The following is a 21,034-nucleotide window of genomic DNA, read 5'->3' as shown; positions in this document are numbered from 1 at the left end:
AGAATTTTATCTATTCACACCGTTAAATCGTAAATGAACTTTGAACTGAGCTCAATTTTGCCAGACGGGCTCAGGCCTGACTGCCACGAAGCATATAGAATCTAGAAATTATTTAAGTAGAACCCGTCTGCCAACACGAAGGAGGCTAAAAGACCCCCAAAAAAGCAACACATTGTACCATCATCTAAGAAATAAAATCAACAGTCGGAAAAAAAACATATATGTATATATATACATAGATATATGTACACGCGTACGCAGTCTTGTACTGCGGTCAACAATGCAGAGTGGCAAATGTGATGTAAAGATTAGAAAGATTAAAGTGCTCAGCAGCAAATTTAATTTAAAAAAAAACAAAGCAATGGACGTTTCGGCAAAACCAAGGTAGTATGTACGTATTGCAACAATGAATTATTCTTCCGCCAAAGCACAACTAGCTAGTTAACATTTCTAAATTAACATTTAAAACAAAATTACTTCTTTTAAACCCAACATGAAAACCTGAAAAATTAAACTTAAAATTCAAGCAAAGTGACTAATCGTGATTAATTGCCGCTTTTTAGGATTAGTAATCTGAATAAAAAGTCTTCTTATATCTTGTAAATTTATGCATAACTACTGTTTCTACAAAAGAGGAAGACAAGGTTGAATTGTTTAAAAGTGTTTGTGTGTTTGGTTCAATACTATGTTGGGACAGGACAAAAACTGTATTATGGAAGAGTCTCAAAGGTAAAACTACAGCTGACAAAAAACAACACAAACGGACCATCTGACACGAAAACAACTGATGATCCTCAAGGCTGTTGGAGGGAAGAAACCAAGGAGGAACCATTGTGACTATAAGCAGATTGGGTTGGATTGTGCAGAAGAACAATGATCCAAATCACACCAGCAGGTTTACCTCCACAAGGCAAAATTAATATTTTGGACTGGCCTAGTCAAAGTTGAACTTTAGCACCCTAAATGTGGTTAATTAAAAAGAATCTACAAAAAAGATTTGTCTGAAGTTCCTCAACAGCGATGTAAAAGAGTAATTTCCAGTCATCGGAAAGGGTGGATGACAGCTGCTGCTGCCAATGATGGCACAAAGTTATGTTTCAGTGTTAATTACTTTTTACACAAAACCTTTTTTCCTCATCAGTAAATGAAATCTGTCACTTGAAAACTACTTTTCATTTGATATTAAGATTTGTTTGAGGATCTGAAATAGTTCAGTATGACAGAAAAGCAAATCCATTTTTCAACAGCCTGCATATTTACTGTAATAAGGCAAAGATCGGGGGCAAAAAGGGTGACAGGAAAACAAGCTGGCCTTGAAGTTTTATCTCTGCAGCGCTCCAGCTCTGCTTTGACAAAGGTTTGTTGATAGCAATAGAGACAAAGCAAAAAGAAATGAGTGTATACAGAGAGAGGAAATGTCTCATTGTATCACACAGCGCTAGGCACACACAGTACCTTTGGGTTTATAGCTACGGAAACACGCACAGCGTTCACACCGCCAGAGAGAGAGAGAGAGAACCAGGACCGGAAGGAAACGAGGACCGACACACAAAGACGTAGAGACGGAGGGGAAAACGGCAGATGAGGGTCAACGGGGCTTTCCATTGTGTAGGATCAGAAAAAAGTAGGGAGGGAAAAGAAATCTGCTGCCAAAGCCAGATCTTACATGACAGACAGAGGAGCGAGTGAGAGAGACACAGAGTTTCACCAGAGACGGTGGCTGGAAACCCAAAGCTTGAACTTCTACACACAAGAGGAAGACTGTAATCAAATGTGCTACTGATGGCAAATATAACCTGTGAAGTCAAGAAGAACAAGAGTAAAGATGGACATTGTTGTGATCAATGTCCTGCAGGTCAGTGAACGTCTCATAGTTTCTTCTTTGTTTCACAAGCCTCCTTTCAGAAATCTTGAAAAAAAAAAAAGAAGCTTGTTTCAGTTGTTACATTTCTGCTTCTTTCGACCGTAAACAGGAATGTTCGTAGCAGAAGATTGTAACGCCACAGAAAACACAAAGTGTGAATCTTGTCCCGAAGGGTCTTACACAGAGCACCCGAACTACCTGAAGAAATGCATTGGCTGTAATTCCTGCGGTAAGTCACAAACATTCAGAAACAGTCCATATGTGAATCATTTATCTCTTGTTCTTTTGTTTATAATCCTTATAAACTACAACCAGCTCAGCCTTATTACTGTGCCGGGAGGAAAAAGTTACTGGCTCCTTACCGATTTCTACTGTTTGCTCTTTTTTTCAATGTTTCATATCAAACAAATGTTACTATTAGATTAAAAAAAAGGAAAAAAAAGTTAATAAAATGGTCATGAAGGAATTTTGACTCAACTTCCTCGCAGAATTTTTTTTGATTCAGCTACATCTGAGAATCTGAATCGCTTGTTTAAGGTCACATCAGTCCAGACTTTGACTAGGCCATGCCAAAACTTTCATGTATTACTTTTTTGCTATGGGTTCTCAGAGGTGAACATTCTAGTTAGCTTTGTATCATCATCCTAGCCCAGGGGTCAGCAACCTTTTCAATTCAAAGAGCCACTTTTGCCATCAACACTACAAAATTAAATTTCTATGCAGCCGCAAAAAAAAAACAGAAGAAACGTTTGATTATAATACCACTTTTTCTTATTGGTATTATGATCAAAAACATGTCTTTATTTGTTTTTAAGAGCCACATTAAAGGGGCCAAAGAGCCACATATGGCTCAGGAACCGCAGGTTGCAAACTCTTGACCTAAACCAAGTGTGTTTGAGCTTAAGGTCATGAACTTATTTTCCCCTTCAGAGTTTATTTATTTTTGCCTGCAAGCAGAATTCATGGTTTCAGTCAAAACAAGTCATCCTGAGACAAGAAAGAAAGCAGCTGAAGATGGCTGGTATGCTGGTTATTCTGAAAATTTGTTGGTTTACGCTGCAGGATGTACACTTCCTCCCTTTTGTCCCGTCTGTCCCAGATTTTAAAACGTTTTGGGAAGCATCAAGGTTCTTATTCTCTTTTCAATCACCCTGGAACTCTCCCACAGGCACCATTTTTACCCAGTTTTTTTCCTTTTTGTTGATTTATGATCTCTGACCTTTACTGGGGTCATCGATACCTGAAGTTCTTGAGACATCTTAAGTTGTGGATGTTTTTTGGGCCTCCATTGTTTAGCATCCTGGATGTTTAACATTGATGCTCTCATGGAGTGATTTCTGTAGGCTGGGAAGTTTCACCACTGTTCCATGTTTTCTCCATTGGTGGATAAAGTCGCTCACTGTGGTTCTCTGGAGTCCCAAATGGCTTTGTAACTGTTTCCAGACTCATTAATGTGAATGACTTCCCTTCTCTTCTGTTCTTAAACATTTTCGTCTTCAAGTCGGAGTATGATGTGTTGCTTTTTGACATCTTTTAGCCTACTTCATGTTGTCATACAAGTTCCATTTATAGGTGATTTTTTGATTGTATGGGTCTGGCAGTAATTGAGCTAAATTTTATATTTATGTAATTTTCAAATAGGGCCTTGCTGATTTGGATAACTTCTTCTCTTGGTACATACATTCATTTTTGTAAAAATGTTTTTTTAGCTACCCAGGTTAGTTTGTTACATGATCTGAAACACTTAAATGTGACCAAATAAAAAGTAAAAACAGAAGAAATCGGTAAGGTTGCCAGAAGTTTTTTTCACACCACTGCTAATTCACTTAGCAACAGTGTAACATCTTCTCCTTAAGCTAATTTGAAAGTATCTACAGTGTGAAAATAAAGGGAGGAAGCTGTTTGGCGATAAGTTTTAGTGCAGACAGTTTCTACTGTAACCTAAACACCCACACACACATGCCCACACACACACACATATGCAGACTGGCTTTAAACACCTTCAAATCACAAATTAACAGGAGCAAATCTCTCTTTTTCAAACTTACAGTTGAAAATAGTCAAATAAAGACCAACTGCACAGATCAGAAGAAGACTGTTTGTGAGTGTAAGCCAGGTTTCTTCTCCACCAAAGAAGACGTTGATCACTGCGAGGCCTGGACTAAATGCCCTGTGGGTTATGGAGTCAAAAATAAACGTAAGTTTCAAAACAGATCAGCCTGCTCTCTTGCAGAGATTCTCATCCCTGCATATAATAACTAAAAAACCAGATGGCTCTGCCTTCGACTTCTTTTTGCAGCTACTTCTACAAATGACACAGTCTGCACTCCGTGTGAGAAAGGAACGTACAGCAACGTCACAGATTTCTCCTCACCTTGTCAACCGCATTTCAGGCAAGTCTGAGTCCCTTTTAGTTTCTCATCATATCAATAAAGCTGAATGTTCACTGGTAAAAAAAACTGCACAGCACATCTCCAGGTTACACAATCAAAGCTGGTATGTTTTACAGAAATAAAAAAACAATATTTAAATTTCTGTTAATGGCAAGAACACAAAGTGTAGAACGAAAAAAGAATATCCAAATAAAACCAGCAGAATCATCTCTTTATGTTTTGAATTTCAGCTAAGTATTTAATAAAAAAAAATCCATCCATTGTTGTATCTGTTTATCAAATGGCTTTTATACATTTTATTTACTTAGAGAGTGAAAATCACTGTTTAACTCCTCACCATTATTCCTGAAACCCTCTAACTGAAGTACAATTATTTTTGATATTTGTCCTCATCTTTTTTTAAAAAATAAATCCTTCTGTCTTAATTCATAATTTGTTTCTTTAATTTTGAACCACTTTTGTATACACCGTGGAAGGAGTTTATTACTCAGTGCTGTTCTGAGCTCTACTACGTCCTAAAATGTTAAAGTATGCAATGTAAGAAATATTTCATTAGTTGGATGAAAATAATCAGACGCAGTTATAATTCACTGTGGGAATAAATCATTAATTCATTCCTTTATTATTGCTTTCAGGTGTGAGGCCTACGGACTACAGGTGAAAACTCCAGGAACCAAAACAACGAATGCCATCTGTCAAGAATGTAAATCTCGTAAGTCCACCTCTTTAGATTTCGACATTTTGTGCATTATTTTTGACTAGCATGTCTGAGATATGATGTCGTAGGGCTTAGTGGATGTGACTCTCAGAGATCCGGTTGAGCTTGAATTAGGAGAGGAAGTGGAAGTGGCATAGAGAGGAAACCATTTTATGCAGCGGTTGCAGTTTGCTTGTCTTTTACAAGAGACAAAGTCTTTTGATTTTGAAGGGTGAAATCACATTTATGGAGTAAGAATAAATGCACAAATAATATTCTTTATTGTAAAAGAATTTAAAACATATTGTGTGTGGGTAGAGGGCAGAGTTTGAAATATCTTAATCCTTACTGAAGGCTGTGATTGGAGTTGTATTAAATGTAAATGTGTTTATGGGGGAGGCACAACCTTAAACTTGAAATGTTTGCCACGATGCATGGAGTACGACAGCCTTTCTCCTCCTGTAGCTGCTGCCTGGTGCAGAGCGCGGCGGGTGTATGCATACAGGTGGAGCGGAGACTCATGCAAATACAGACTGACCACAGGGGGCAGCTGTAGCTGATGCTCAGCATAAGTGTAGCTTTACGGACAGACCAGAAAATTAATTTTCTACCATCCCAGTCGCAACAAATGGCTGGCGTAGCTCATTGTGACAGTACAGAGCTGACCAGGGCTGTTGTAAACGATTATTTTAATAATCAAGTAATCTATTGATTATTCTGACAATTATTCGAGTAATCGAATAAAAGAAATTGATCAAATAAAATATTGGTAAATACTGACATAACAGCAGTATTAATATCAGATATCGACATCGGCCCAAATTTACATATTCGTGCATCTCAACAATTACTTTTCTGTAGTTTAAAAAATTCAATTGTAACAACAGCAGTAGTTCATGTTTTTGGACAAAAACTATGCAAAAATGTAAAACTATATTCAATTTAATATTAAAGCAGCAGGCTCACATAGACACTTATAAACAATGTCTATACTCCAGTGTTTGGTTTATGTATTTATCTTAAATCATACTTATGCTACATTAGAAGAGATCAAATTACTCCTTAAAAATAGAGAAAAACTATTTTCTGGCAGTTCTTCCTCTCTGTGTTGTCACTGTGCCCACATTTAATTAAATTGATTGAAATTGAAACTCAACTAGATGTCAGAGTTTCACGTCTCTTCTCTTGTTTTTAGACTCTAAGACATGTGGAAACCCCATAACCAGGGGGCTTTTTTATTTTCTAAACTTTTAAGTGTATTTATCTTTATAAGCTGCAACAAAATGCTTTAATAATATATCTGTATTTCCCATAAACAGATAAAATTTTATACATGAAGGGAATTACAAATATCCAAATGTTTTTAGGCAATTAAAACACTGAAACTTGTATCTATTAGAATAATTAGTTCTGCAGAGATATATCATCTTTGTTGCTGTTTCGTATGTTTAAAGCATTTTGATTGTTGCGTTGACTGTAGATGTTGACAAGTTTCTTGTAGTTTTTTGCAATTTTCTCCAACATTTCCTCACTTAAAGAGATCAAAACGCGTCTGTCTTAATCAAATCCTATGTCCTCCTGCCTTTCCCATTTTGTAGAATGACTTGTAGAAAAATGGTGGACATTTTTCTCTTTCATTGAGAAAATAGTCAAAATTCTGTTTTGTAATTAAAATAAAAATACTGAAAATGAAGTGAAATAAATCACTTCATACAGTTGAAGAAAAGGTGAAATGCCAAACATGTTGTGCTCTTCTCAAACAGGTTCGATAAGGTTTGCATAAAAATGTGCATCCACAGACAGTTTATAGCTCAAAAAATTATTTCTATGTTATTAAATCTTAATACAAAGCGTAATGTTTCAAGCTCATTTAAGCAAACTAAGGCTGTTGCATGTCAACTTTATTGTTGATATATGTTTTTTGTTGACTTCTCTAATTTTAAAACTGGTAAAAGAAAAAAAAAACATTTTTCCAAGGGGTTACGTACCACAGCCGCAAAAACCAAACAAACATAACTTAGTATGTAAATCGTCTCAGCACTACCGCAGAGATAACAATCTTTTGGTCTATGGTCTAATCCGTGAATTAGCAAATTTTCCAGAATAATTCAGAGTCACGATCTACAGACAAATCTGCGAATACGGGGTGTAACTGCTCCTAGTCAGAATTATAAACTGGGAAAACAGAAAATACTAGTTTGCTGACTTTGGTCATCTTGGAAAGTACATAAAAAAACATGTACTCAAATTAAAAGTTGGATTTTTCAACATGTTTCAGTGGGAGATGATGCAACAGCAGTGAAAGACTAATTTCTTTATTCATCTTTGCATTCAGTGAGATAAGTTGCGTGGAGCTTTGTGGGCTTTTGTTTTTCCCAGTAGTTGTACTTGGAGACATGAGAAAGCATTCAACGTCTTTTTTTTATGTGTCTGTTGTTGGTGATTAATTCAAGAAAATGTCAAATAATGATGACTGGAGACCAGCTCTCCCACACTCCATCTTTCTCTGAAGTTAAGCCATTATTCTGACGTAAATTGTTGCGTAACCTTAACCAGCGTCACTAACATGCATGTTGTTTTCCCTCTCTGTGAATCAGAGTGTTGCTGGATCCTGCCGGCATCCCTGTGGGCCGGACTTGTTTTGACTATTTTGGTCGTGGCGGCGCTCATCTTCTGGAGAGCAAAGCGCAGATCCTATAGACCAGGTGAGTACGAAACGACACCTATGTGGGTGGGATTTATTGTTGTTTTTCTCTTTACACACTGGTTGAAGATAAATCAAAAGAGGCGGGCTGCTCGATCGCAGTGAGACTCATTTGCTTTGAACTCACTCAGTTTAAGGTCACAGAGCTGTGCTTACGGGAAATTACATTTTGATCACACATTTTCTTACATCAACAGAACTTTAATGTTTTACCTCTGAGTTATGTTCTGCTAGATGTTGCACAGAAGGAGCAGATAAAGCTGCTAAACTCAGATGTGTTAAGTAAAAAAAGGCTGAACGAAGATGACGAGCTCAATGGGGAAACCACATCCTGTACAGTTTTAGCTTGACACAGTTCTTTGGTATGATGTGACGCACACTTCACAGGCAGCCAACTCATACTGAGATGGCAGGCCTACGTATGCGGCTTAATGGTGTTACCTATTATTCTTTGGCTGACACTAAATTTTAATTGCCATTTGCTTATTTTCCATTTAATCTCTGTGTTCATACTGGAAGAGGCATGAAATAGGGGGCTTTTATCTCATCTTCTGTGTTTTCAGCTAAAGTGGATCTTGCTGCTCTTATCAGATGCAATAAGTACAGCTGCTAATAAGGTTCACTGATGCACACTTCTTGTTTTTTTGTACCTCTGCATGTCTGTGCTTTCCACATGATTCAACCTGTGTGTCGGCAGATATCTTCAAAGGCTTCTTTAGGAGAAATTGCAGAAATACAAAATTTCCTCCTCATTACAGTGTCATATCAGTTTCAGTTTTACTCGAAGAGATTCAGAGAATTTCTGTTTATTAATGAAGAATTTGTCAAGATGCAAATGTACATATTTGTGTTCCTTAAAAAAACTTTTAATCTTATTTTTTGGGCAACGGTTAAAAATGTCAAATGCTGCTCAGTCTTACAATCATAGCCCAAAGTAAATGTAACACCAACCCGTCGATGGGCATTTTTGGACACATAAAAACATAAAGAATAGTTTTAAGGACGACTTAAGGTTATTTGGTTAGAGCAATTCAAAACATAACACTAAAACAATTTCCTTAAATAAACTTTTAAAACCCACTTTTGAGTTTAGCTCAGTTATTTCACCTAATCGTTCCAGAGTCACTTAGCATATTTTCTCCAAACAAACAGCTTTTATGTTAATCTGCTGATTAGAAAATATTTTATTGAGGCCAGAAATGTGGATATCGATGTGGATAAATGAGCTGCCTCACTTTTTTGGCCATTATTGAGCAAATTGTTGTTGATAATTTACATATAATATGAAAATATTAAACCTGAAGAGCGGATATTTTACAATTACTTTAGCAGGAAAATTAGATATTTATTTATTAGGCTGTGATAGTAAGGAGTATTTGTTAATCAAACTTGTCTAATTTGAAGTTTTATTACAAAAAAATTTTCTCTCGACACAAATTACAACATAAAAATGATACTTTCTCTCCTTTCAAGATTATGGCTTAGTATTTTTATTTTATCTCATAAAATCTGAGACACTAAGCATTAATTTAGCAGGGAAATATCACAATGCGTCATTACACAACCTACATTTGCTGGAAACATTTGAATTTCCTGCAATTCTTTATTGCAACATTTTAAAAATAATTTCCTAGATGTCACCTATTAGTTCACAGACCGCAATCAGAGCAATGCCACTCAAACTAACCACACACAAAAACAAACGTCAAGATACATTCTTAAATAGATACATAGTAAAATTGATGCAAAAAGAAAAACACTGCAAGTGTGGAGTTACAGCTCCATTATTGATGGTTTTTCCCAAAAGTAAATATGTGCATAAAAACTGAGGCTGTTGCTTTGACTGTAGACATGGAGTTGAGCTATTTCCCCTGATTTATGAAGCCTAACTATCTGCTTTAATTGAATGGCATGTTCTCCTGTCTTTTCAATCTTGAAGAGCGACTAATAGAAATGGACCTCCATGTCATGCCATATTTATAACGAAGGGAAACAGGAAGTGACTTTTATGCAAAATGTACACAAAAAATGTTTTAGTTCAAATTTTTAGGACTTTTTATTGAATGTCACTCAGTTTAGGGTCGGGGATTTTGTTAAACTAATTATTTCACAACTTTGGTCTCTTTATCACTTGTATAAGGAGACTCAAATAATAGTCAGGCAGAGAAGAAGAGCAGACCGGTTAAAAACAATGAAAACTCCAGAAAAGACATGGAGAATGACATTAGACGTATTTAAGAAAAGATGAACAACTAACACCGAGGAGCTGAACTATAAAACTTCAATACAAGCGAAAAGGTCAATACTCCTAGCTGCAAAAAGAAGTCACTGAAACCAGTGAGAGGTTAAGAGAACCTGTTTTTCACCACATAGCCGAGACTTAAAAGTCTTAAAAGCCATGCTTGTTTCTGTGTTGCTATAGATACATGATTACATATCGGTGTTGTAATTTTTCCACGCTGAGTGTGCAAGACTGCTGTTTTGACTCAAAGGTTACAGAAACCTTCCTGAAAAAGGAAAATCTCTGCAATACAAGTGTGTGTTTAAAAGCAAATCAGTGGTGAAAACATCGTCTAAACTTGTAGTATCGGTTTAACATTGAGTCACCTGAAGCTGCGTTACCTTTAAGTATTGTTCTATAAAGTAATCATCTCGGACAGGTACTTTTTTTTTTTTATTTGAAGGTGACGCAGTCTAACCCCTTATTAGGAGGGAATTTTCAAGACACGTGCGTCAATGTGACAAAAGGAAATAAAACAAAGACAAAGCCTCAGGTTTGTGTAGGTTCATGTCTGTGGAGAAAACCATGAATGAGTTATGTAGACGCACACTGTTTCCAAAGTGAATGATTCAAGTTAAGCGATCGCTCATGAAGACTGTGTGGGGATGAACATATATAGAGGGGAAAGATCGACCTAATCATCTGATTACCATCCTCAAGACTTTATTTAAAATCAGAGAACAAATCTTGTGGAACGGCAAGCACGTCTCAGAGATAAAGTAATTTACATTGTAAAGAGAGGCCTCAGCTGCAAGTAAACAAAAAAAAAAAAAAACACCACAAGATGTCTGTGAAAATGTTTCCTTATTGACAATCAGGAGGAGACACGTTGCCCGTAAACTTCAGGGGGTTCGCCACCGGATGCAAACCCCTCGTAAGCCTCGTGATCTGAAAGTCGAGGGTGCAGTTCCCGTAAGCGTTCAGAACCAGTTTCTCCAAAGAGATGAAAAGAAAACACAACCGTGTGTCTGACTCTGTCTCGGTAAAAAGTCACAGAAAACCCACAACCATAAAACCATATTTTAATGTCTTTGTCTAGCTCTCAATTAAGATGAGCTGCATGCAGAGAGGGATTTTGACTTCATGTGCATTACCTCTAAAATGCTAACTCTGTTAAAACAATAATTTTCTTCAAAATATCACAGCACTCAAGCTGAGATTGTATTTTCTTTTTAAGAAGTACATTGTTTGGATAAAGACAATTAATGAAATGAAAGGTGGATCAGTGTCTGATTAATCACAGCATCAACTCTTGTCACGTTTGTGTCTCACTTGTTCTACTTTTGTTGTTTAATCTGCCTCAGCAGGTTTAACACAGAGCTAAATGACTAATGATTCTGGAGTTATAGCGCCACCTAGCGTGCATTCAGCAAACTTTTGCCTTGTTTTATTTAGGAAATCAGATGCATTGCAGTTAATGTGAACTATTTGATCAGATTGTTGTCGGCATGTTCGAGGATGAATTGTCAGATTTTTGTAAATCTCGTTGCAGTCAAACACAGTGTTCCTGTTACCATGGTGACGGTTGTTGCCGAACCGGTCCTCGCTCCACCAGAGCTGCTGTCTCACTGCCAAGAGAGCTGCACAGACTGCAAATCATCCCCTTTTAACTCAGGTAAAAATAAAAATAGATATATATATATACACCAACACAAAGTCATTCAGTAAATTACATCATTATTAAAAACTTCATTTATTTTATCAATTCACAAAATGAAATATCATCAGTTAGACTGATGTTTTCAAGCCTTAATTTCTGTTAATTATGATGATTTTCCAATCGCAGCTAAAACACAACATTTAAAATTAGAATATTAGATCTAATGAATAGAAAACTTAAAAGTTTCTATTTTCAAAAGGCTCTTTTAACTTGTAAAATGAGCTTCACTGGAATACATCCTGTGATTTATCAATCTGTCTATATTACTACAGAAAAATTGATGAAAAACAGAACAAGTAATACAAAATCTTATATTCCCGAAGTTTAGCGATTCACTTCAGTCATCAACTTTTTTTTAGTGAAACACTGACCCACTTTTTTAATGTTTCCTCTCTGTTCACAAACAAGCTCCCTTTCCAAAAGGTCATAACCTCTTCATCAGGTTTTCTACTGTCAGCAGATTAGAGAGATACAAATAAAAAATTGAAGAGCCCAAACATTAAAAGAAAGGTTATACTAAAAAAAACCATCAAAGAATAAGATTTCTGTCTCCTTGAGTTTGTTTTAACCTGAACCAACACATAAAACCAACTCAAACAAAAGTTGGTGGTTTTACATTTCAAATATAAAACCATCAAACAACAAAATATTATCTGTATTTATTTTTAATCTACTTATGAAATTTGTTGTATGCATTTTATCTGTCTACAATTAGAGGTTAAAAATAAATACAGTTAAGAATAAGTAACAGGGTTTCCCCCAGTGCATTGTAAGCCTGGCGGGGCACTAGGCTTAACTTGTGCCCCCACCAGGCTAAGCATTGCTGTTGTTTTTTTATCTTTATAAAATGTCTGCATTTTTTTAAGACTTTATAGTTGGCAATCAGGTACTAATCTTCCAATCTTTTGATAACACATAATTATCAAGTGATATTTTCAAATTTCCTGTCAACTTTAAACATTTTTTAACTCAAAAACACAACGGCCCACTGGATGAATAACTGCCCGAGCACCCAACCACTGGCCTTAGCAAGTTTTCTAGGGAAAACCCTGAGTAACATTAGGATTTTTTAAATATATGTAATAACAACTTTCAATTATTGTATACATGTGCTCAGTTTTTGTTGTTTTTACAGTCTGGTATGCTATATGCTATGATTGTACTTTCAATATATGGCATTATACTCTACCATCATAAATATACAGCAATAATTCACCTTTTTTGGTCTGATTTAATGAGTACATGCTAAGAAAACACAACAACCCTTAAGCACGTATCAAACACACTTTTCATTCAGCTCACTTTAAATACACATTTAATATCTATTTATTGGTGTCATGTAATCTTTCTAGTCTTAAATCTTATGTTTTCACGTGCAATAAACCAGAAAATCATCATAATTTACTGAAATAAAGGCTTGAAACATAACCCTTGTTAATTAAACTATATAACATGTTTCCCTTCGTGAATGGTGTTTAACTTTTAAATAATATAATTTATTTAATATGAATAATTGTGCAGTTTTTCTGTATAGTTCCTCTTGTTTTGGTTTAAATTAACTTTCTCCAGACATTTCCACAACTTTTATATAGAATATCTTTTTTTCCCCCCCCCATATTTGTTGAAACTGTATGAGATAATCTGAGAAAAGATCCTCCATCACCGCTAACGGCAGTTAAACAACTTACCGTTGCAGGGAAACCGTTTATCCGGCGTCAGCGGTGGCTATGCTAACTAGCCTTAGCATTCGTGACAAGCTAGCTTGAATGATGATTCTCATGATTGATTCTGTCGTTTTCCTCAGATGACGGTTCGATCATTCGCAGCATATCGGACAGCTTGGACCTGAGTACTCCCATGACTCCGCTGAAGCCCTCCGTCTCCTTCATTGAACCCGAACAAACCAACTGCAGCTCAATATACCCCATCAGCAGCGCCTTCTGCAGGTCGTACTCGGAGCCCCAGGAGGACGAGTGGTGTGGGACATAAAAAAAAAATAAAAATAAATAAAATACAAGAGTGGGACACTGACGGAGCCACTGCTGGCTCAGTGATGTATTTCAAGTGCTGTTTGTAAACCTTGAGAAGATTTTACGCTCAGCAAAGTTTAGTATGGCTGATAGTTTGCTGCCACCTGCAGGACTATAGTGGGAACTTCAGTTTGTGCAAAGAAAAATTCTCCCAAGTGAAAACAGCAGATTTTGCTTCGTAAGAGGGATTAAGCTCCACATAACAGGGGAAAAAACCCTGATAATTACAGTTTTTTAAAAAACAACACTGTCTGGAATAGACTATCTAGATCTTTGCCATGGACTTTATTGTTTTTCAAACATTCTCCTTCATACAATCCCAAACAGACTGAACTGTAATTACATATCAGCACTTGATGGAATGAGAAACAGAGGTGTGAACATGCATGAGGCACTAAATGAAGTTTGTTTTACTTTTCATATGATGTGTTACTGTAATAATACGATTTTGTTCACAATTCAGCCAAGACCCAAAGAGGCTGTGAAACAGCGAAAACGGGGTTAATCACGGCTCATCTAAATATTATGATTAACAGTAAGCAGTACAGAGGCTGAGTCTTGTGTGTTAAATCTGATGCATTTTTTACAGAAATAAATGAGATTAATCTTTGTTACAAAACTCCAGGAAGTTAATTTTTCAAATTAATGAAAACATCTTCCTATTTCTGATTATGAATTCTGATGAGTTCATGGTGAAAACTTGGACTCACTGACAGATTAACAACATTTTCAGACATTCTAGATGGTTCTGTTGAACAGTTAGAAGCAGCCAATATCTTACCTCAGACAAATATATTTAATGGCTTTTTCATTTCATACAAACCCAGATTTTGTTGGTCCTGGAAGATGTAGCTAATGGCTCGTCTAAGAAAGGAAGAAGTGAACTCCAATCACCTTAAAACAAATCCAACTTTGAAAACTTTATAGTGAAGTTTATGGCTTGTGGGTCACACATTAAGATGTGTCGCCTGCACAAAAATCTAAAATAGCATCTTTTATTTTGGAAAACCAGCTTTTATTTTGATATTTCTGATTTTGTAAACTTAATGGCTGCCCGTGTTTAGTGTGAAAATAATAAAAATCTCAGATTATGCTAAAAAGAAGAGAGACCAGTACATAACGAAGCAACTTTAACGAGATATTGACCTAAATTATTTTTAAATACAAATTAAAGAGGTTTGTTCAGATTATGGAAATCGTGTTGGGGGCAAAAACAACTTCAATTTAAATAATTGAATTAAAAATGTAGTAAAATACAAGACCTTTTTAGATCAAATTTGCTCAGAAACAATCTCTGCTTTTGAAGATAATAAACTATATGTAGTAAATTACATATTGCAAAAACTGTGTGAAGGCAATAGTTTGGCCCCACTGACAGTCATTTATGGGAAAAACTGTTTCCTGCTTTTTATTACCTTCATGTCAGCATTTAAAGCATAAAAACAGATGAAAGCTGAATTTTAAACAGCCTAATTTTTCTATAAATTAGTTACTCTGACTGGGAACCTTTGCCCTAGATCATTACAGGTCGCACTGCCTCTTGCCACCATTTCTTATCTAAATAATCCTCAGCTTTTTTCTAATTTACTTCACAATGCAAAGCTCCAATAGTTTGAATGTTCATAAAATAACATTTCCTAAAGCATTTTTCACATTTTACTGTTGTAAGAGGCTAGAAATCAGCTTTGGCCCGCAGAACAGATGTTAGCTTCAGAGTCCAAGTCCAACTAATCTGGATTAATATTTAATGAAGATGAGACTTTGCTGCAGCAGGTAAGAGATTAAATCTTTCTAACCTTTAACAGAACCTTGCTTCTGAAACCTTGGACTGTTGCTTCAACAATTAGTCTAATTAGCTACAAGAACAGTGAATGTGTGCGAGTCTTTCAGGCCATGTTTTAAAAATTGGGAAATGAGGATGAATGTCTTCATTTTACCATTCGATGTGTTGTCTTTATACTGTTGCTCTGTTGAAGAGTTGAAAAAAGTCTTCAGCTTTTTTATTTTCTCTTTTACCACTCTGAAAGCAGAGTATGATTTATTTTTCTAAGGACGTCTAGTTGAACTTGTGTTATATTTGTTAGATCACTGACATTATTGTACCTTGCAATGTAGATTTTACCAATTTCAACCACAGATTTTCAGTATTTATATAACTCATAAAAAGTGTACAAAATATACGGTAATAGTACCAGACATTATTAATTATCTTTTAACATAATGTAGATGCAGAAGCAAACCATGCCAAGTGTAAGATTTGCTGTGCAATAGAAGGAAACAACTTGGGGATGTTTACACATTCTTTTTTTTTTGGGTCTTCGACTCTAAATGCCATCACACTGAACATATGTTCAACGGTGTTTATACTGTCATTATGATCTGGAACAATTTTATGATTGTAATAAAAGTGCTATATAGACATGATTCAGTTCTTGTACCGTCTACTTTAAAACCAGGCTGTGTGCTGCAGCAGATTTGCAGCAACTTCAATTGGCCTTCTGGAAGACTTGCTTGGCAACGATGCCTTGAACTCTCATCTCCTGCAGAGAAGAGATGGAAGAGGAGGTGAGGAAGGGTGAGGAATGGTCAGTAAAACAGTAGCTGCATTTCCATTTACCATAGAAGTGGACAATTTGAAATTACGAAAATAAATTAGCTAAAAATAAAAGTTTTAGCGCTAGGATGAGATAGTTTTTCGGCCGAAAATAAGTACTACAGTGGAAACACTTTTTTTCCACGTCACACCAGTCACGTGATCGACAGTGACAAGACACCCGGACATTACTACTGACGAGGACTAAGAAGTCGACAGGAAGTAGCAGGAGGTAGTGGTTTGTTTTTGCTTTGTGTTTTGAGAGGGAGAGAACGTGTCCAATCTCTTTAAAACCCTCCGATTACAATTTCCCTCAAACGCCGCATACGTAGCGGCTTGTCAACGGCTGAATCAGACGTCAACGGCTGATAAGCGCTGCCGCCATGTTTGAATTCTGAATCACGGTACTCTTTACGTCCATCGCTGCCATGATTTTTAAGGGCTTATCACGTAAATTTAAGCTTATTTACGGGTGATTTTAATTTCATTTATTATTTAATAGAAAAACCGCAAATGCGAAATGGTGTTTTTTTTTTTTCTACATCAGCAGAATATCAACAAAGATTTGCGCACATTTGTAATGAAGACGCAGGTACTTTGGCACATTGAAGGGCAGCTAAATGAGCGATACTCTTCATTTTCTGACCCTTAATCCGTCACCCTCTCTTTCACCACGCACTCATCTTTTCCTCCCTCCCCCATCCCTCCTTTTTCTAACAAATCGTCAGTCCCACGCTGTTCCCCTCTCCTGCTGGGTTCGACCTCTAAAACCTAGCAACTTAAATCTTGATCCTCACCGGCATTTCAACTCTCTGCCGAGTTTAGCGTCAACAACGCGTTGCTTTGTCGTAACCGTAACAAAGGCATTAGCAGAACAATGCTGATTGAAATTCTTCAGAAGATTTAAATTTATTTAGGGAATGAAACCCTGTTAGGAAACGATGGTGCTGCAAAGACGGGCAATGAATAACTCGCCTTGTTTGCATGACTTCCTTCATTATGCATATCAATTGCAGCATCATTTTCCCCTTTCCTTGTTCCGGCTCTTTCCTCCCCCACCTCTTCAGCCCACACATCCTCACCAAATGGAGCTTGTTGCCTTCCAGCCAGTGGGTCCAGCCTCGTCCCTCTTTCTCTCCTCTCTGTACACAAACAAGTTTGTCTCCTTCCCAGCTCACGGTGGTCTGCAAACAGAACACAAGTTAGTGAAATCTCCTAAATTCATGCTGCTATTTACACATAAAGAGGGTTAAAAGTGTTTGATTCAAGTCCTTGTACTGCTTTCTGCAGCTGGTTGGCGCTTTGTAACTGTCAAAGTATTTAATTGGGATTTTTAACAACACAAATGAGAAATGGACATTTCAGTATTTGCTGAAAAGCAAAATCTGATATTTTCGATATACCAAACAGCTGCAAGTTTGGTATATCTACTAGCTCTGAACATTTAAAATACAATGCGTGGCATAAAACATTATCTTAAACATGCTATAAAAGCCTTATTTAAAGTTTCCTTAACATCATTTAGAGCATGAAGCAAACATATAGCAGAATGGGCGCATGAAAGATGTTTGACCTGAAAAATAAAAAGAATTTTATCCCCTTTGTGAAGCATGGTGGTGGTAGCATCATGCTGTGGGGGTGATTTTCTGCAACAAGGGCAGAGAAGCAGGTTCGCAAGTAATGATTATTTTAGGAATCTATGAATCTTCAGATTATTCTGATGATTAATTGGATACAAATTTTTCATTTAACCACTTAAACCTTTTTTATTCAATATTAGAAATACATTAAAAATATGCAAATAAACAAATAAATTCCTTATTGAAATAAGAAAATATGGGGGGAAATGTGGGATTTCTTAAAAATGTATGTTTGTCAATTCAATTTGTTTGAGCTTGAGCTATGGGGGAAAAGTTAGGATTTGTACAAATCCAGCAGAGATACTAAAAAAAAACAAAAAAATACTAAAAACCGTAATTCCAGCAAAATGTGGGAAAATGTTGTAACTTTTTGCTTCCACTCCTCAATTTTCTGTTGTTCTGTCACACAAAGGATGAACAAATTGAATAGACTGTAAAGAACTATAAATACCAGACTGTGGTTACAGTGCCAGGTGGGATGATTATCCTGAGGAATTTCACACACAAAGCAACATTTCAGCAGGAGGTGATATTGAGTCACAGACACGCCCAGACACACACCTGGCAGGTACGGCCGTCCACAGGTCCCAGGTCCTCCGTGAACTCTTTCCCGATGGTGAAGTCCATGTTGAAGTTCTTGAAAGTGGTGAGGGTTCGGATCTTCATGGCCCCCGTGGCCGGGTCGTGGGTGATCTCCTTAGTGGGTTTCAGCAGACACACGATCTTCCTCAGGGCGAAATTAATATCTGGGGACAGAAATGTTACCACAGCTATTAGGGACATTGTAGATAGAAAAATAAGGAGAATATCCCTGCCATTAGAATATATATATATATATATATATATATATATATATATATATATATATATATATATATATATATATATATATAAAAGACATTTGTTTGAAAATCAAAACTTTGCCAGAAAAAAACTGAACTTTTGATGACAATCTCGGAAATAAAAAATAATAAATGCATTCCTGAGTTTCAAAAGGTGGAAATTTGATAGAGAAAACTCAAAGATTTTGAGATTTATCTCAAAAATCCCCATGTATTTTACTAGCATGTTTCAGAGATTAAGTTTAACATTTCTGAGTTTTTCTAACAAAATTTGACTTTTCAAACTAGTTTTGTCCAGAAAATTTCTGAGGTCCATCCCAAACAAGAGTTTTTTGAGAAATTTTTAAACTTTTCAAAGCAATTTTTATAGACAATGTTTTACTTTTCAAACTCAGAAATGTCCTTGCTTTTGTAGAAACTTCAGATTAATCTTAAAATTTCAACAAAAAAAAATTCCCAGCAAAAAATTCCCAGTAAACTTTTGACTACTCAAACTCAGAAATTTCTTTGTTTGTTTTTGTTTTTTTCCAAGAATATTTTTGACATTAATCTAAAAGTTTTAAAGTTTTTTCTAGCAGTTTCAACTTTTCAAACTTTCTGAGTTTTCTAGAGGAAAATTACTCTCCCTTTAAAAAAAAAAAATCTAACTACGGAGGCCCTAATCCACCATTGTAAATGAACGCATTTAAATTCAAATTGCATGTGTTAAAGAAGAGCTTTGCAAGTGAAGTGCACAAACACACACAACGTGAGGGGGTGAGTTTGGGGTCATGCAGAGGACAAGATGGTGATTTCATCCCACTAATGTGCTGCTGTCTGTGAATGAAGATGGTCCCCATCACCAAATCAGGCTTTAAACAGATTATCTCACATGCAGCGTGAAACAAACCTGATTAAAATGAAAGCAACAACAGTGTAGTGTCATAGTATCCGCTTTGTTTTATCTTTGATGTGAAAGTATTAATAAAAACATACCTAAAGCTTCCAGATAGGTGTCCATATTGTCCTGCTCCACCAGATGATACGTCCCGGAGTAATTGGGTTTAGACATTTTTCCTGTTGCTCCTTGTGAAACTTAAATATGTGCTCTTCTTTGTTCCCGTTTTTTTTTTTTTTCCTCCAATCTAGCCTCCCTAGTAGATATCACTTTCTCTTGCGTAACCTTACGTAGAAGAACGCCTTTTGGGCGGATTTGTGCGTAAAAATTAAAAAGTCTTTTTTTTTTCACCCCCCCTGTTGAGCGGGATTTAAGGACGCGGTAATGTTCTCAGAAGAACCAAAACTGAAGGTCTGCAGCAACTCTAGTCGGTCTTAAACCTGAGGAGAGCAGAGAGTTTGGGAGTTATATGCATGCAGTGGGAGGTTCATGCCCCCTTTTTTAACTAACGCAGGGATGATGCTGCGTTCAAGCGAGCTGGGAAATTCGATGCCCGTCACAAACGGTTTGCTTGTTTTCACGTAGAGGCTAATGAAAACTGCTTAGTAACAAATAAACTGCGTCCACTGATAACAGACACGTCATAAAAATTGTTTATTACATCTTCTACCACCACGTCGCATCTGGTGTCGATTCTCCGGGAAACTAAAATCGTTTCCCAGTCGGCTCTAAATGAGGCAGAGATGCGACTTAAGGACATAAATTAGACAAATTAGATGATCCTTTAATTTACTTTTCTCATAAGGGAGCTCAGCTTTTCTGATTTCAGTTGCGACACAACTCCACTGCGTGCGATAAACTAGATTTCTATTAATCAATAGGCTCAATAATTATAACTGATTTATGCAGTAGCATGTAGACCTTTATTACAATTGTTCCAGGTATTAATGACCAGGAAGCTGCGTTTTCTTTTAACTTTGACATCCACATGTGATTTATCGTCTTTTTTCCAGGCAGGTGGATTCAAGAGATCAAAGTCCTTCAACAAAGTTGGTTATAAAACACTAATAAGGCTGAAACGAACAATGTAAGGGTATTTAGTGCAGCATCAAGCTGTTTTCTATTGAATTGTTACTACTCAGATCAGATTGTAGGGTTTCTTTTTTTTTTTTTGCATGAGCTGTCTTAGGAATCTGAAGATTTATGTTTATTTACTGGAGCACCACAATGTAGGAAAATATGTGATGTAAAAAGTAGTTATGTAAACTTCTAAATTTGGAGAAAGTAAACTATAAATGCCAAGGTGGAAAGACATCGGCATTGATCTTGGGGAACCACCTGCTTATAGAGACCTTGGATGTCTGCTAAGGTCATGACCCTGCAACAGCTCCACATCAGACGCTCCAGTCAGCATTTTAAATGTCGGTTTTAATGAGCCAAATTATAAAAAGAC

At 36.4% G+C, this 21,034-nt stretch overlaps 2 protein-coding genes across 2 annotated transcripts; one reads left to right on the top strand and one right to left on the bottom strand.

Moving 5' to 3' along the window:
* The first annotated feature begins 1,093 nt into the window (after positions 1–1,093).
* LOC116717759 (tumor necrosis factor receptor superfamily member 5) lies at positions 1,094–13,862 on the top strand. The gene is made up of 8 exons (XM_032559355.1): positions 1,094–1,855; positions 1,974–2,093; positions 3,915–4,061; positions 4,164–4,257; positions 4,893–4,969; positions 7,552–7,659; positions 11,432–11,554; positions 13,404–13,862. The coding sequence occupies exons 1-8, from the start codon at positions 1,783–1,785 to the stop codon at positions 13,586–13,588; spliced, it is 927 nt and encodes a 308-aa protein (XP_032415246.1). The 5' UTR covers positions 1,094–1,782; the 3' UTR covers positions 13,589–13,862.
* Positions 13,863–13,888: 26 nt separating this feature from the next.
* Positions 13,889–20,075, bottom strand: rbp5 (retinol binding protein 1a, cellular). Its single transcript, XM_032559356.1, has 4 exons — positions 19,680–20,075; positions 18,424–18,608; positions 17,305–17,406; positions 13,889–16,169 (listed from the first exon to the last, which is right to left on the bottom strand). The coding sequence occupies exons 1-4, from the start codon at positions 19,753–19,755 to the stop codon at positions 16,116–16,118; spliced, it is 417 nt and encodes a 138-aa protein (XP_032415247.1). The 5' UTR covers positions 19,756–20,075; the 3' UTR covers positions 13,889–16,115.
* Between the last annotated feature and the right edge of the window lie 959 nt (positions 20,076–21,034).

Source organism: Xiphophorus hellerii, chromosome 3 (assembly GCF_003331165.1).
Source record: "Xiphophorus hellerii strain 12219 chromosome 3, Xiphophorus_hellerii-4.1, whole genome shotgun sequence".
Lineage (NCBI taxonomy): Eukaryota > Metazoa > Chordata > Actinopteri > Cyprinodontiformes > Poeciliidae > Xiphophorus > Xiphophorus hellerii.
Note: the sequence above shows the minus strand (reverse complement) of the source record. Positions and strands in the feature narration are given on the sequence as shown.